This window comes from Battus philenor, unplaced genomic scaffold (genome assembly GCF_028537555.1).
Source record: "Battus philenor isolate CCGP_79_NKW_IND1 unplaced genomic scaffold, ilBatPhil1.0.hap1 SCAF_10, whole genome shotgun sequence".
Classification (NCBI taxonomy): domain Eukaryota; kingdom Metazoa; phylum Arthropoda; class Insecta; order Lepidoptera; family Papilionidae; genus Battus; species Battus philenor.
In genome coordinates, this window is record NW_027181662.1 from 8,223,512 (window position 1) to 8,240,571 (window position 17,060).

The 17,060-nt window shown below is 31.1% G+C and overlaps 1 protein-coding gene across 1 annotated transcript; it reads left to right on the plus strand.

Annotated features, from left to right (window-relative positions):
- Positions 1 to 2,030: 2,030 nt before the first annotated feature.
- On the plus strand, positions 2,031 to 16,381 carry LOC137925947 (peroxidase-like). Its single transcript, XM_068769447.1, has 14 exons — positions 2,031 to 2,246; positions 2,708 to 2,764; positions 5,369 to 5,480; positions 6,426 to 6,634; positions 7,520 to 7,666; positions 8,413 to 8,606; positions 10,083 to 10,281; positions 11,106 to 11,303; positions 11,368 to 11,518; positions 11,789 to 11,965; positions 12,865 to 13,015; positions 14,035 to 14,236; positions 15,419 to 15,527; positions 16,199 to 16,381. The coding sequence occupies exons 3-14, from the start codon at positions 5,374 to 5,376 to the stop codon at positions 16,284 to 16,286; spliced, it is 1,932 nt and encodes a 643-aa protein (XP_068625548.1). The 5' UTR covers positions 2,031 to 2,246; positions 2,708 to 2,764; positions 5,369 to 5,373; the 3' UTR covers positions 16,287 to 16,381.
- The last annotated feature ends 679 nt before the right edge of the window (positions 16,382 to 17,060 follow it).

The window sequence follows — 17,060 nt, forward strand, 5'->3', positions numbered from 1 at the left end:
TATACCATCACTAAAACCACACCAAGTTCAGTTTGAGCATGAATCGACGCAAACATACGCTAGATAAGGAGATAATAAAAAATCATCCCAAAAACCATGACCGTAATAAGCTGTACAGGTCCAAACAACGTGAGTGTAAAAGAAAACAAACACATTGTGTAAACGTCAGATGCTTGTTACCTATTATTAGTTCATCGGTAACCCATGGAAAATTAATTTTCTCGCATTAACTTTGTTCAAGGTTTACTGTTTATTTATTTATTATTAGTCTCATATTTAACATTTTTCTATTACTAAGCAGTAGTTATAAACTATGACAGACGCATGGCTATGATACTATCGAAACAGAGCATGAGCATCGCCGCCGCGAGCGTTGACGACGGACTATTAGAACGGATTGGCTGATACTAACCGGTCTTTCTGCGCGCGTACCTACCCGCGGTAATGCAATTTCGGTAGCACTATAGTCAATATGTTATAGTTTCAAAGTGACGAATACGAAGACTATGCTACACAACAAAAAATTTTATAATATTTAATATCTGTAGCAAAGCGCTGTTGTAGGAAATGTTTATCAAGAGGTGAATGCCCTACTCGAGTCGAAATTGCTTGGTAACGAAATATCCATGTAAACCCGTTTTAAAATTCATTTTTCATGTCAATGGAACCTTCCATTATTAAACGACTTAATTTCAATGAAGATAAAATTAATTAATGGTTTAGACTACACTTGTGCCGAAAAAAACGGTAATGCTATATAAGTTAACCAAATGCCCAAGCGTTGTAGTGATAAAAGTGTTTGATTTTAATACAAAATCGAGGATAACAATAGTCTCCTTAAAATATTAATTATTGCTAGATTATTCGCGGGTGTTAAGGATTTTGTATCATAAATACGTCGGACAGACTACCAAACAAACGTCTTACTTGTATAGATTTATAATAATATTAAACTGCAATTAAGCCTTTCATTAAAATTTTAATTTATCGTTATCATGTAAGCCGATAAACGTTCTCTGTTTGACATAAACAACACTCAAAGATCGCTGCGATAACCGGTCATGCGCTGCCCGCATACATCAACTTTCCTCAAACTTGACCATGTCGTTAGTCCATCTATATGTTCCCTACGCTAGTCTACTAGCTCATCATCAATATATTAGTTGTTAAATATGTATATATAAGAAAGGTAATGTAAATAAATGAAACTAATAAACTCGTCTATTCTTATAAACACTGTGAACTTAACTGTGGCGATTGTCTACAGAAAGTACACTAAGCAGCAAAAATAGAGGGTCGTATAGAAAAATCACAATGTACTCAAAATAGTTCAAGTATGTAAGAGGATATAAATTCTAAGTCATACATGAATTAGTAATACTTATTGTAAATAATAAAAAAATATTCTGGTTTTTAAAAAATTGCAAATTGATTTTTTAAACAAATTTTTTGTGGCGTTTTCTTTTAAAGTTTGTTGGTTTGCCCGCTACACTCACCTCATTATCTTCCGCTCGAAAAAGAAATGTCCATGGATTATTTTGTTACAGGAAGGAAAGATGCCTTGGAGGACAAAGAAAATGGTATAGCTGATGTTGTTTTATAGAAAAGGTATCAATGTAATCATCATTAATGATTCAATGGATCTTCAATGATGTAGGCTGGAATATCTTAAAAACTAGTATGGAGGTAGCGTAAAACAGAACCCGCGTGGAGAAGATATTATATCAACATTTAAGTCCTTTCTTAGCACAAATGGGTAAAAATTTCACGGTAGCTGCAGCTAAGCTCACCTTGCAAAATCTATTAGAAGACGCTTTGGAGCTGAATACCATCTGTTTGATTTCCTGACAGTAGAAGTCGAAAAATTAACAAACGTGCCCAAATCCAAATCGAGTTGAATACTTCGACTCGTAAAGGAAGTATTTAAAATGATTTTGATGTTAGTTTTTAATGTTTTTGTGAGTTTATATATTTAAATAGCAAGACATTTTTATGTGTTAATAATTTTTTTTAAACATTCTATAGTGCCATGATTAAATTTTAGAATTTTCGTTACTTTTATGGTTTTTTTTTTAGTAGCCAATTATTTTTGCCGCCCAGTTTATTATGCAACAGCTTGTGTACACAAATGTACATCAGTACTTCCATACGCTCAGAAGTTTCACATATATCGGTTGCTCTTAAGGTAATTCTCTATTTAATTACGATCGTAGCTGCGCTTACATCGTGTACATGAATTACATAATGTAAGTATTCAATTTTTATATAATTAAAATAAAAGACTTAAATTTTAAAAGGGACAAAAGGTTAATTTAAATAAAACATTTGCGAAGTTTATTCAACGTAAAATGTAATTATAAAATTACGTTTGTAGTTCAATGAAATTTGTACTAACATACCGTTACACGGCAACTCAAACATTTATTCAGTTTATCAGCAGTGTTCGGTATATGAAGTTTTAAATAAAAATGTAAAAATCTATAGTGTTTTCTCTGTTTTCATTTTTGCTTAATATTTTAGTTATACAGAAAAAGTAAATATCGACCTCTTCTCTTAAGTTACACTTTCTTCCAAAATAACTTCATATGATAATATGTCCTCTTTCATCACAAGTCCAGGTGATAAATAATATGCAGTTCGTTTATTTGACAATCACAGATTTCTTTTTACAATTCAATAATTTCATACTCATGTTTGATTTTTTCAGAGGCTTAGGTGATGATTCTATTACGGTCGCGTCGAGAAACATTTAAAAAACTTTAAGGTAATTGATTTCTATTTATTCTTATAATTTAATTACAAATACGAAAAAATGAACTTATCATCGTCATTATTTTAGCCGTAAAAGGTCCACCGTCGGATATGGCGATATCTTAAGCGTAGGTTTGTAATAGACGTAGTTAAAAGCGGCCGAAAAAAGACAAAAAACAGGATTTTTTTTATAGAAACTTGGCTTCATTTTACGAGTATGTATACATCATGAGTACAACTTCATTGGGACGATGCAGAAAACTAATACTTAACAGGATTTGGGTGTATATTTGTAAATTTTTTCCACTAACGCTGTGAAGCAATCAAATTCTTAGATAGTAGCGAAAGTTCCACGGCATCTTCTAACACTTTTCCATGCGGATTTTTAAAGAAATTTCGATTTTTATTAAATTAGTATCTTTAACAAAATTATTCATATACAAAAGCCTTATATAAAAGTGGTTCAATTTCTATTACTTTATTATCGGAAAATTATTAATTATGTAATACATCAAATAATTATAAATTATTTTTTGTTGTACTTTGAACGTAAGTATTGTTTTTATTCTTCTTAATAAAAAAGGAATTGTTTTTCCGTGTAACACTTTTCTTTAAAGGTTTTTTGTTATAAATTTCAGATAAATATTTTCTATTCTCCTGTTCTAATCTGTTATTAATTAATTCATTTTCTTTGGCTAAAGAAATCGTAGTTTTTTCTTGATTAATAATATTATCTTCTGGGTGATAAGGATTTTTGAATTCGGTTTTTATTGTCCTTTTATAACTTTGTAACGCAAATTTTCTAAAGATCTCTGAGCTCATAAATTTATTTACAAGTTGCGTTAAATCATTTGTATCTACTTGTATAGTGATAGATTCAGCACCGATTAAGTAGTTTATACCAAGAACTAAAAATATAAGCAATTTAGTATAAATTTATAATAAATATCTTACATATCTTTTTTATATTAAATTACAATCAGAAAGGAAATACATTATTTCATTTCTCAAGAATAATTTCAGTAAAAATATAGCCTTGATGCCACAGCGATGATTCACATTTAACTCAGTTGCGTAATTAATTGTCCAAACAACAAAGAATATTATTTTTTAAAACTTCATGTTTAAGTAAAAAAAAATTAAACAACTTAAAAGTTAAGTCTTTTCAATAACTTACCGATAATATGCATTAATAGAAGCATTGTTGTTGCTTTCTCAAATTTATAAAGTTCTCTAAAATGGCTATATCGTAATGCGCGTTGAGTTAACTGAACGTATTTAAAATTTAATTAATCAATTTCAAAATTAATTACTTGTGAAATTAACAGCATCGAATGTGAAACAGTAAATGCATTGTATTAAAAACAAAAATTATTTTTAAGTTGTTGGTATACATATATGGACTGTAATGTGCGCTGATGAAATCAATAAAAATCTATACGATAGGATTTTATAACGTTTGAAACACTATTGGGTATAACGGATACTTAACAGGCATTTATTTATCTATGCATTTCGCGGATATATACAAAATTGACTGTTTTTTGTGTTTAGTAATAAAAATAAACAAAAACCACCGAGCGTGTATTATATACCAAAAATAAACGAAATTATTACCAAAAATAAGAACCAAATACAGCTATTTTACAATTTAAGCATGTCATATCAATAACAAATATTACTTATTTTGTATCTAAAGACACGGTAGTATTGGTAAACTTGAAATAGCGATCATACAAAATATACTCCATTGTTTGTACGTATCCTTTGCTTCTTTTTCGGCAATTCCTGAACTCCAGGCAAACACCAATCTTAACTTTGCTCTGAACAATTAATCACTAAGTCTTTAATTAAAAATCAGGGAAGAAAACAAGCCACAAGGTTCGTTTTGTCTAATGGAAAAATATTTCGTCATGTTCGTAATGATTGTGTATGCCTATGTTAAGCTCCATCGTACCGTTTATGCTTTCTTTATGTTCGCTCATATCAAAAGAACTATTTGTGTTAATACGTTCCACCAATGTTTGATTTTTTTTTTATTGTTAAAAGACTGATTGATTACTATACTTATATATTTCCAAATTTACAGCACACTTTTTACGTTACGTTTTTATGTTTTTTTATGTTCGGTGTAAGCCTTTATTGGCTTGATTTTTGTAACTTGACAATTCCAGTAGTTACATTTTTACATCACATATTATTCACGTTTCAATGTCACACACATGCCTTATGGAGACTCCTAAACTATGTCTAGAAACGAATTGGATTTGAAGCAGCATTCTGTCCCTTTTTATGTAAAATAATACTGTAAGACTACAAGTCAACTGTATTTTATAGCATTACTAATTAATTAATAACACACAAACTGCGGATAATTAACAGCATGAGTTGTAATTTAAAGTCGTAATTTAATTACTATCTATTTAGGTTATAAATAATTAAGACAAACAAACATTTATTTAAGTAGTTACAAAGCCTGTACACATATTTTAACAAACAAAACATTAATACGACCTGTAGAGAAAGTGTAAGACGTTGAAACAATTCTTGAACATTTTATTTTCTTTTCGGGTTACTCTGCTTCATTAATTAATTTTTAATTTTTTTTTTTTTACAGACATCATGGCCAATGTGAGAATACTTATTTTACACGCAATCTGTATATTTGTATTTAATGAAAACAAGTCTTTTTCGTCTGGCGAATTAACAAGTAGACTTCAACACAATGGGTTAGTAAAATTATATTTTATGATGTATTTGACTACGTTTTTTTGGCTTAATATTGTCAAAAAAGCTTAGCTTTTATTTAAAATATTTTAAGAAAAGGTCAATTACCAAGATAACTTTGAAAAGGATTTGTTTTATGTGAAAAAGATAATTTCGCGGAATTTGATATTTTTTATGGTTTTGACATTTAATTAATTGTCATACCGCATGAAGTCGTCATCCGTATTTTGGAATGACTGAACCTTCCACGAATTCCGTTGCGCTACAGCAAAAGGATGGTTGGTTTCACCAAATTCCCGAATCACTGCTATGAAAACCTAATAATTAAAAACATAAATATGATTTCTTAAGGGTAAATCAGATGTCACCTACGCCAGAGGTCGACAACCTGTGACTCGTGATCCACATGTGGCACTATAGTTCCACACCAAAATGTTCTCTTTCTCTCTCTTTTTAGCCGATAGGCGCCCTCTGCAAGACATAGGCTTCGCTCAAAGATAGATAGGTCCTAAATCATAATTACCGCGCTTGGTAGGCGAGTTTGCGATTGTAGTGTGATATTATGGTGTGCAGAGATCGCGGCTGGCCGTCTTCTGGAAATTTGTTTGTGAGCAGTGGCAAACGTATAAAATTAGTGCAAAAAGTGTTATTTATATAAGATAGTGTCCTGAGAATCGAACCCAAAACCTACAATCGCGTCTTGGTTCTCTTTTGCTGGGTTACCACTACTAGTACTACTATGCATTAATGCAGGCAACGAAAGACCGATCACTGTGACGATCTTTGGAGGGTAAATGTCTTGTAGTGGGCGTTCATCGGCTTATGAAATGATGATCATAAAATGATATAATATCATAATGATAAATTAAACGTTCTCTTGCATTAAAAGTAACTGAATAATAGAACTAGTGAAATATTTTGTACACTCTATTTTTCCATCACTGCAGCTGTTCACTAGACAAAAACGACACCCCAGAAAACGAAATAGATCTAGGATCGGGATACATAACACCGATTTGTGATTTGATGGAAATTAAGTGTCAGGAATCACGCTATCGCTCTTACGATGGCACATGCAACAACTTACAAAATCCTTACTGGGGTGCAACTAAACAACCTTTTGCTGAACTGGAAATAGACAGAAGTGAAGATAGTAGTAAGTATAAATTATTTTATATTAAAAATTATAAAATAAAAGTTATCTAAAAAAGAAAGTTTTGTTAGATGTATCAACCTTTATCGCACGCACTCAACATCACAAATTAAAAAATTAGAGTTATAATAACTAAAAAAATTTAATAGGCGGTCTAATCACTGGAGGTAATTTCATAAAGACAACTGTACACGACGTCTACATTGTACAAAGTGGTTTATAACATTAAGTATATAACAGACTCAAAGAGACAAACGTTTATGTTTACTTATAATAAATTAATAATTATACATAAATACTAATATATTCAAATTAATAAGTATATTTACTTATCCGTATTTATAAATATTATATTTATAGTATATGTATAATTATAAATGTATATAAGCTTTCCACTTACGTACTATCTTATGAGGAACACCAGGCATAGAGATTTCAAACTAGACAGTAATATCCTTTCAGCAGAGTATCAGTCAGAAAAGAAAAAAAATCATTACAGTATATTTATTTTACCGAATGGAAAAGTTACCAAGCTCTTAGATTGGTTAGGCGAATTTTCCATGGAGATACCGGGCGCAAGAAGTCGTTATTTGTATTAAAGTTTAAGAGTGCCCTAATTTTTCCTTTGTTTGTTATTATATTTTGATTACTGAACACTTAATTTTAACTAATTATTCTATTACAATCTTATAGTGTGCAATATGTATCTGATAGTAACTGAGTATTGTAAAAACAGTTAAAATTTGTGAACACAATTTTTAATACAAATATTTCGTAATTTGTATTTTTATCTACAGGTAAAATTGAGGTAAAAATAAAATTAACATTAAAAGTTATCTTACCAAAAATCATAGCTAATTTTAAAAATAAAAAAAATACAAATTTCAGCGTTAAACTCGAGTTTGCCGAACCCACGGACAATAAGTCTTAAAGTTTTTTATGACAAAAATTTAATTGACAAGAAATGGACCCTCCTTACAATGCAGTGGGGACAAGTTGTAGCGCACGATATGGCTCTATCTCTTCCAATTCCCGGTACGTACCAATATTACATTATTCTCACGATCGACAAGGTATACGCAATTAGTGCATGTATTTGCCACGCAGAGATAATGCGCTTGGATGCTGGATGTTTACATAGTACGAACACGGGCTCCTGCACTAGTCTATTGTTACTATGTTCCCTACGACTTATCGTATTTTTGGACTCCTGTGTTTAAAACATTTCATAATAGGAAAAAACAGTGCAGTGAATCAGAATATGGCAACAATGACATTTTTTTTATTATTGTAAGTATCCCAAGGTACTGATTGACCTGTAAAAATACAGTACACAACAGCGACTCAAGAAATGACAATTTTTGGTTTATTTAACATACTTTTAATTTCCTTTTAAAAAAGTAACAATGGGTGAAATCATCTTTAAGATTTTTTTATAATTGTTGATAATCAACAGTTCATTTTATTCGATTAAGAAATTGGCTTTTAAAGAGCTGTATCAATATAATATGTTATAACGCTAAATCTCCTTTGAAATATTTATCGCCAAAGAGGCTAATACGTAAACATTTTAGTGTTTCGATATTTTCTGTTTTGTGGTAACTTAGTTGTAAGCCTTTCAAAAGTTAGTACAAACAGCAAGTATCTTTACTTTTGTGTTATAAAAATAACCTTTATTGGATAGAAATTGGTAACAATAACTTTTCTAAACATGTACACAATATTTTTTGAAATTTGTATTTTAGAATGAAAATTTGTGTAACTGTATTTTTTTTTCAAAGCCGATGGCGTAGTATGTTGCGACGCAAACGGCAAGTTTACTGAAGATTCTTTCACAAATCCGATCTGTGCTCCTATACCAATACCAGATATAGACGTCGTGAACAAGGCAGACGGAACGGAGTGTATTGACTTTGTCAGAGCGACTACTTCAAGGAATATAAATTGCACTGGACCGAGTGAACCTAATTACGCGGTAATACTTTGACGTCTGAATAGCTTTAGATATAATTAGATTATAAAATAAGGATTAATATTGCATAATTGATTTCTGATCTAGTCTATGCCGTCACTGACGAAAATATTAGACTATCAAAAGATAATTCTTTATACAACATCAGTTTCGTTAACTAACAATTTTAGATATCAACCCTTCCAATAAAACAACGACCCACCACCGAGACTATTAAATGCCAAATACAAATTTATAACGCGACTAAAAATGTGTTACTCTATTACCAAAAACAGAATACCCCAATTCCACAGGGTAGTTCGATTTACTTCTTAGGTAGTCATAATACCTACACTATTATCATCATTTTTCGCTGCTGAACACAGGTCTGAGGTTAAGCAACTTATTTTGCCAATGAGGCTCAAAGTACGACACACACAACACGATAGACACATTTTATTCTTCAAATTATAGCTATTAGTACGAATAACATGTTCTATACACAATAGAGAGGTACAGATCCCATTATTTAAATCAACACCACACTAGACTAGACAGATGATGCGTTGTTATGTTTATACATGCTATTCTCTCATCATCAGCCAGGGCCGGTGTTCAGGGTCGTGATTAAAAATCAGTATTACGTTTTCTGAATAAACATGGTCACTGAATCATAATCATATTAACAATTATACTCAATTATAGTTGCAGAAGTACATTACTGACTTATTAATCTTTATTTTGCCATGTTTTATTTTAGTGTAGCACACTTCTTTTATTTTCTTTTCTAACATAGTAAATTTTAAATTATGTTGTCTACGTAATGCAATGTGTGTTGTTATGGTAAAGAATAAGTGTTTATTTATCTATAAAACCTTATTAAATCTTTAGATAACAAACCTGGGCGGTCCTTCAGTGATATGATTAAAAAGAAATATTATAAGTTATCTACGACAATATAAAAGTCATAGGATACATTTAATGGTATCTGCTAATAATGAAATACAGGTCAGCGTTTAAGTTGATATAACAAGTCGATACACTACTGTTAATCCTCATCAGTATCTATAGAATGATATGGAAAAATTATTTTGGTGTTTCCGTGGTCACCGCATTTTATGCCCTAAAGATATTTAGCCCAAACTTTTTTTAACAATAGCAAAGCTTGAAAGCTACCTCTTTATAATGATTTTTTTTTTATTTCGTACTGAGAATGCTCTTTAATCATTACGACAGAAGTGTCATGACATGAATGACATAAATGTACTGGATGCAAGGGCTCCCGAGGGGAAACACAATTTGAAGTGTGAGAAGCCGAAATCTCACAACGATTGGGAACTATAGACAAAAACAATAACTAATTATTTTTGCGTTTATATTTAGTCTGTTGATTGAATTAATTTTTTTATAATCAAAATATTTTTTTGATTAATTATAACATAATTTTTTTAACAAATATAACGCATCGATAACACGACTATGACTTTCCATTACTTTTAGATAAACGATATCAATTCTTACATGGATCTCTCGCTAACTTATGGCAACGATAACAAACAAGCCCAAGCTTTGCGCGAAGGTAAAGGGGGGCGTTTGCTAACAACAGAACGCAATGGAGGAATTTGGCCTCCTCAAGCTCCTGATATCGCAGTTAGCTGTCCCGATGCAATGAGTGAAAAGGAACCTTGCTATAATACTGGTCAGTTATTTTTTTATACTTTATTTAAAAGAATACTGAACAGAATTGATGACAGAAAGATAACGGCTGTCTGTTGGCCGACAATGGTAGTTCACTGCCATTACTAAAACAAATACTTTCGGTAAAATCATCATAAATAAATATACAAAAACTAAATTCTACTTCTCACTGTTCATTACTTATGCAATGCAAGGAATAATCTATTAAATAATGCAGAAATAAGGGAGTCTGGTGGCGGATGGTTATGCTATCAAACACAAATAAAAAATGTAACATTTGATACGTAGTTTTAAAAATGCATTGAACAGAAGAAAATACATATCTTAGATGACATTAACTTTAATAAATGTAGTCATTTCAAAAAAAAATCTGAAAGGAAAAAAAAAATAAACTTTACATTTTTTTTTATTCACGCGGACGAAGTCACGGACACTGATAACCTCATTTAAAATTGGGTTTAAATCAGTCCTTTGACTATATTCGATTGGTTTTGGGCGCTATTACCTACCTTTTCTATCTTTTACCACTTCGTCGGGCACGGGGTTAAAGATTTGTGAGCTAATTAAAAAACTAATATTTTAAAAAAAAACTATGTATTGTATTAACTAGCTGATGTCTACACGATTTTCAGAGACAGTCCTTTAAACGTTGAGACCAACTATGATTATACACTCTTTTCATGGGAAAATTCATCGTTGCCCATGTTAAGATTGTTTTAGGGACTTTAAAATTATCATGGCGTTTAGAACATGCATATACTCTATGAATTAATTAAGATCGAGACTAGAGGATGGCCATTTTAATGTTGTTAGTTACATTTACAGGTGACATAAGAGGAAATCAAAATACGCAATTGTCAGCATTGCAAGTCATTCTGCTTAAAGAACATAATCGCGTAGCGGACATTTTGTCCAAATATAATAAGCATTGGGACGACGAAACCATATTCCAGGAGACACGACGCATTCTCATCGCTCAAATACAACAAATTAACTACTACCACTTTTTCCCAATATTACTTGGTAAGTGTTACTTGATAATACCTGATAATAGAAACAATTTGAATCTAGTTTAAACTTTTGATAGGTGAAGAAAGAATGAGAAGACACAAGCTAATTTATAAAAACTGTACATCATATATCAATGATTACGACCCTAAAATCAGTGCCGCCGTTCTGAAGGTATTTACTACCGGGTCATACAGATTTTTCCATACACTAATCCGTGGACTTTTACAGTAAGTATATTTTCTTTATTTAGGTAAATTAATGATAACTTTGAAATATATATACATCAAAAGTCATTCAAAATTATGTTTTTGTTTAATAACGACTTATAAGTTCATTTTACTATTAAATTTTGCTAGTATTATTATAATTTATCCAACTTTAGTAATCCATTTACCAACCAAAGTGACATTTTATTTCCGGACCATTTTTTTACATAACGGCTCTGGGACTGCCTAAAGTAGGTAGAATCCTTAGTTAAATTTTGGCGACGGTTTCAGGGTAATTAATGAAAACCGCAAATTAGAAAATGAAATTAGAATCAGCGATTGGTTTAACAGACCAGTGATACTTGAGGAAAAAGACAACTTTGATGGCTTAGTAAGAGGTTTATCATTCCAGCCTGAAGATCGCAGTGATCAATATTTCAATATTGAAATAACGCAATACTTATTCAAGTGAGTAAACCTTTATATAGTGAGCAAAGGTATTGTTATAATGAAACATCAAAAACCTCTTCGCGCAGTAAGTTATTTATTTTGAAATTCGAATCCTGTAAACTAACACATTATTAAATGGAACACCATTTAATGTGACCATGTGAATAATGTGACCCATTTATACCAAAATACGCAATGCCTTAAGCCGAAAGATTTTAACCAGTGTATGTTGCTGGAGATAACTTACGGATCCGAGACATGATCGTTTACGGTAGGCCTTATTAGAAAGCTCAAGATCGCCCAAAGAGCAATGGAGGGAACTATGCTTGAAGTTTTGCAGTGAGATCGAATCAGAAATGAGGAGATCTGCAGAAGAACCAAGGTTACCGATATAGGTCGAAGAATTAATTGCTCGTCTGGAGTACTTCGCCACATCGCTCGAGCACTTGGTCGATGGGGTCGAAAGGTTCTTGAGAGGCTACCACGATCATGTGGATGCCACATGGATAGGCCCCTTACTACGTAGACTGATGACACAGTAAGGTTGCTGGAAATCGTGGCACTCTTTGATGAAGCCTTTGCTTTGTAGTAAGCGTTTATATTAGATTATAAGTTATCATTATAAATTGGCTAATCTTATTAATTCTAAATATATACTTATATTCAATAACTAAAAAGCATGAAAAAATAATGAAACACTATTACATCTCCCTAGCTCGGTGCATTTTAAATATAAAATAATTATGTTACGTATTGGAAAACGATTATTTTTTTTCCATGGATACTTTTTCTACATTGCATTATAAGAATGGGTCCATAAATAGATATTTAAGACTTTAGTAAGTAAACTTAATTCGATTTGTCTTATAATTATACAGCTAAATTTTTCTAACTTAATTTGTTGTTTACTTACTCAGAGGAAACAGAACTAACGGTCAAGATTTGCGAGCTATTGACATCCAACGTGGTCGAGATCATAGGGTGCCGAAATACGTCGCAGTAAGACGTTATTGCGGTCTTTCTGTTCCAAAAAAATTTAAAGACCTCAGTGGCGATATTTCTCATAAGGTAATATAAGCTTACCTATAATTATTTATAAAAACATCACTTTTGAAATAATCGTGTCACTCGAACTATAATGCTACGAAAATCGCAGTACCGCATTTAAGAGGCAGGGGTAGCATTGACCGTTGCTTTCCGTCTTTCCATGCTCTTTTATCTTTGATCCCCAGCTCGCTACACTTTCCTAAGATGCAGTGCAGAAGTCTCATATAAAACAGGCTAACGTAAACATACTCACGGAAGATTCTTTTGTTAGAACTGCTCACTAATAATGCAGTTTTATGTTATCGTTTTCTTTATTTTCTCATTTTATAAGATGGTCTATAGAGACCCTCTCTTCAGTTATTGAAATAAAAAAATTGACAAACATTAATACCTCTAATTACAATATGATCTTATAACATACTTGTGTACTGTAATTCAAGAATGACATATTTATAATGCGTCACCTAGTAAAGTATACACACATTACCAACTGATATTGTCGTCATGAATTTCGTGTTGATTTAAACAGATTTGCACTATTTTTCTGAATTTATAGTTAAAACGAAAAATAGTAAATAAATATGATAAACATACTTTAATGTTTTTTAACGGCAAAACGCCACTGAAACGGGATCTTTCATTTGGACAAACTTATATCGCTTCAACGAGCCATGGAAAGGGCTATATCCGAGACTTCTCTTTGAGCTCGTATCAAGACTGGGGACATTGCCCAGCGGTTTAGCAAGTTAAAAAAGTGAGTGCCAGAGAGATAAGCACAACCTAAAGCAACTATCCACAAAGTGGACATACTACTGAATCTAGTTAATTACATCGGAAGAGGCTGTACACAGGCCGCTTTCAAACAAAATCAATGGGGTATACCTGTCCAGCTGTGGACGTCATACGACTAAAATGTTCATGATAGTAGCAAAATAATGTCTATTAGTAATAAAAGAAATCATCATAATCGTTACACTATTCATAAAATATGAACTTTATAAAAAAGACGAATAATAGTAATGTTACATTTATATCCACAGAACATAGAAGCGCTGAAGTGTCTGTATAAAAAAGTAGAAGACATAGACTTCGCAGTTGGTGGGTCATTAGAAAAACATAAGCCTGGCGCATTAGCAGGGCCCACCAACCTTTGTATTCTGATTAAACAGCTTTACATAACACGCGTTGGCGACCGATTATTCTTTGAAAACGGGTTCGACGAAAAAATTCGTTTTACACCAAGTAAGTAAAAACAAAAATTGAAGAGTATTAAATTTTACCGCAATGTATTGCATTCTAATGATTTCAATACTAGTGCACGAACATGAATATTATACTGTCAGAAAGGTCTTTTACTGAAACTTATACAATAATTGCTTAAGGATTTATGAGGGTTATCTTTACGTAACTCGTCAATAAGCTAACAGTCGCTGATCCAATCATGGAGAGGCCTATGCTAGGATTTTCTTTGGGATCTTAAAGTTTGTGGAGTGAAGACTACTGACCGGCAAGCGCAACGTTATATGACCCCCCCAAAGGTGGCTACGACCTTTTTAAGATTAATACCAGATGCAGGTCTTCCACCAGTCTTTTAAATTGGGTATTGGAAATTATAAAGGTATATATATCCTTTGTCCTATGTGCAGTGAATATTCTACGATTGGCATAATGATCTTTATGTATCTGTTTATAAAAATACAAATGGGTTTACGCAAGATAAATTTCAAAAATACACTGCAATATTATAAACAGCTTGAATCTATACAACGTTAATATCCTTTGTAAAATACGAGAAAGTGGTAAACTTTTAAGTGCTTTTACAACTTTGTTAATATTTATGTTGAGAATTAAGTGTTTGAAAGGCTAACTGACATCAACATTGACTATATGTTGATGTCATTCGATTATTATAGATAACGTATGCGAAAGGTATTTTTATTGTTATAACGAAATAATATTTTGTTCGTTTGGAGCAAAGTATTTTTTATTCAAACATTTTCTTGCGCTTTACTATCGTTAAGTAGGTTTTATACTTATAGAAAAATTTTCTTACTTACAAAATAGTCGCTCAGGATTTTTTTAGTACCCTAGTTTAATTAATGTTAAATAGATATATTTAAATATATTAAATCGTGTAAATAAAAATTTTCTTTGTCATAATTTATTGTCATCGCTTAAATGTAATGTTATTGTATTAGATTCAAACATTAATTTAAAATTACTTTTAATTATTTTTACTTAGACTGTCAAAGTTATAAATAAAGTTTCGTAGTTAAAAAAGAATCAGTTATAGTGATTAGGAAATATTACTTAAATTTCTATGGATTAAATCAAAGCTCAAAAACTGTTATTTGATGTGCTAATCATTTTTAATAATAAACTAAATGTATATATAACATAAACAAAATTCTTAAACATTTGTAGGTCAACTGGAAACTATACGTAAGAATTCTTCGCTTGCTCGACTTTTATGCGATAATGGAATAAACATTAAGAAAATGCAACCCAATGCATTTCTGCAGGTGTTTTCGAAGTAAGATTCTATTTTTTTTTGTATTTTCTTCATAATTGATAGCCGTCTCAATCCTCAATCATTAATTGCTTTGTGGTTAATTTGAAAACTATTGCGCGGCAACTAGTTATTCATAAATACTAAGTTAATACTTTAAGTAACAAAATTTTAAGTTAATTTATAGTGACACTTTTAAGCATATCCATCATAAATAAGAAAGTAATTTAAGCCATCTAGGGCTTTTTACTATTCATGATACATCTAATACAAGTTGTATGAAGCGTTAATAATCTACTAATCGCTATAAATGAAATGCTCATTCTATTAACTATTATATTAGAACGTTATTTGGGATTACGAGGAGGTGCCCCTTACCCTTGGATTTAAAGCTTTTACAAATGTCTATTAACAATAATTCATTTATTAATGATTATAAAATGAACTTCAGGATAAGGCCATAGATATACCATTCAAATTATTAAAGTTCATCCTATGATCCTTAACTTTATTAAGGATTAACCGTGAATTCTACATGTTTTAAAATTATATCAATCTGAATATATATAAGGTCAATTTTTGTTTATTTTTGATAGCGTAAAGTAATTATTATTACCTGTTATTAACACAAAACAAACACTGTTAAATTATTAATAGAATCATAGAAATAAATTGACTTTGGTCATTTCTTTCAGGAATAAAGTAGTGCCGTGTTCTGAGCTGCCTGCAATTGATTTAAGTCTATGGAAAGAAGAAAAGGACGAAAAGAAAGACGAGATTTAGCCCATGACAAATATTCCATAACTAAGCAGTAAATTAGAATTCATGTTTAAACTATATAGGCTATTTTTACTTTAAAAGTAAACTTATCAATATAATACTTTGGACTTTTAATATACCTATTTTTGTTTTACCACCGACAGCATTTAAATTCATTAACATATACTGAAAATTCAGAATTATGAAAGAATGTGACTGTACCAGTCGCTACTATGTATACCATTTGTGATACACTTATTAACACTATTGTTCAACAATATTTAAAAAAAAACGTGATGAAGACAAAAACTTAAACTAAACCATTATACCATAAACAGGAGATAAGTAATAATTAACCATTAAGAATTTTAAAGAGAATTTACACAACAAACACCGGGTATAACACCAAAATCATATGAACAAACCAAGAAAAATTCATAGAAACATTAATTGACCCCAATGAATAATTTCCAACATTAAAATTAACAAACTGGAGACTAGCTCTGAAATTTATATGGGTAATTTTCCTTCCCAAAATTGCCAGATTGTTAACTGAATCCCCGTTTTTGGTTACTTCCGCAAACCTGGGTATGGAGCTGATCAGAAACGTTGTTTCGGTGTAAGCAAAGCATATGTTACATAAGATGATTTTTAAACATGTATAAAACAACAGTTACTGTATATAAAGTAAAGTAATGAAAAGTATTTTACATAAACATAAATAGATACCTAAACATTATTTAAACCACTCTCGCGAAGTTTTCATTGGTTATTATTGCGAGATCGAGGAATGAGACT

Bases quoted from the DNA above. Each gene is read 5' to 3' on its own strand.
- LOC137925947 (XM_068769447.1), top strand. From the start codon at position 5,374: ATGGCCAATGTGAGAATACTTATTTTACACGCAATCTGTATATTTGTA. The intron at 10,282-11,105 runs GTCAGTTATTTT...TTACATTTACAG, and splicing joins GGAACCTTGCTATAATACTG to GTGACATAAGAGGAAATCAA. The intron at 11,966-12,864 runs GTGAGTAAACCT...TTACTTACTCAG, and splicing joins ATAACGCAATACTTATTCAA to AGGAAACAGAACTAACGGTC.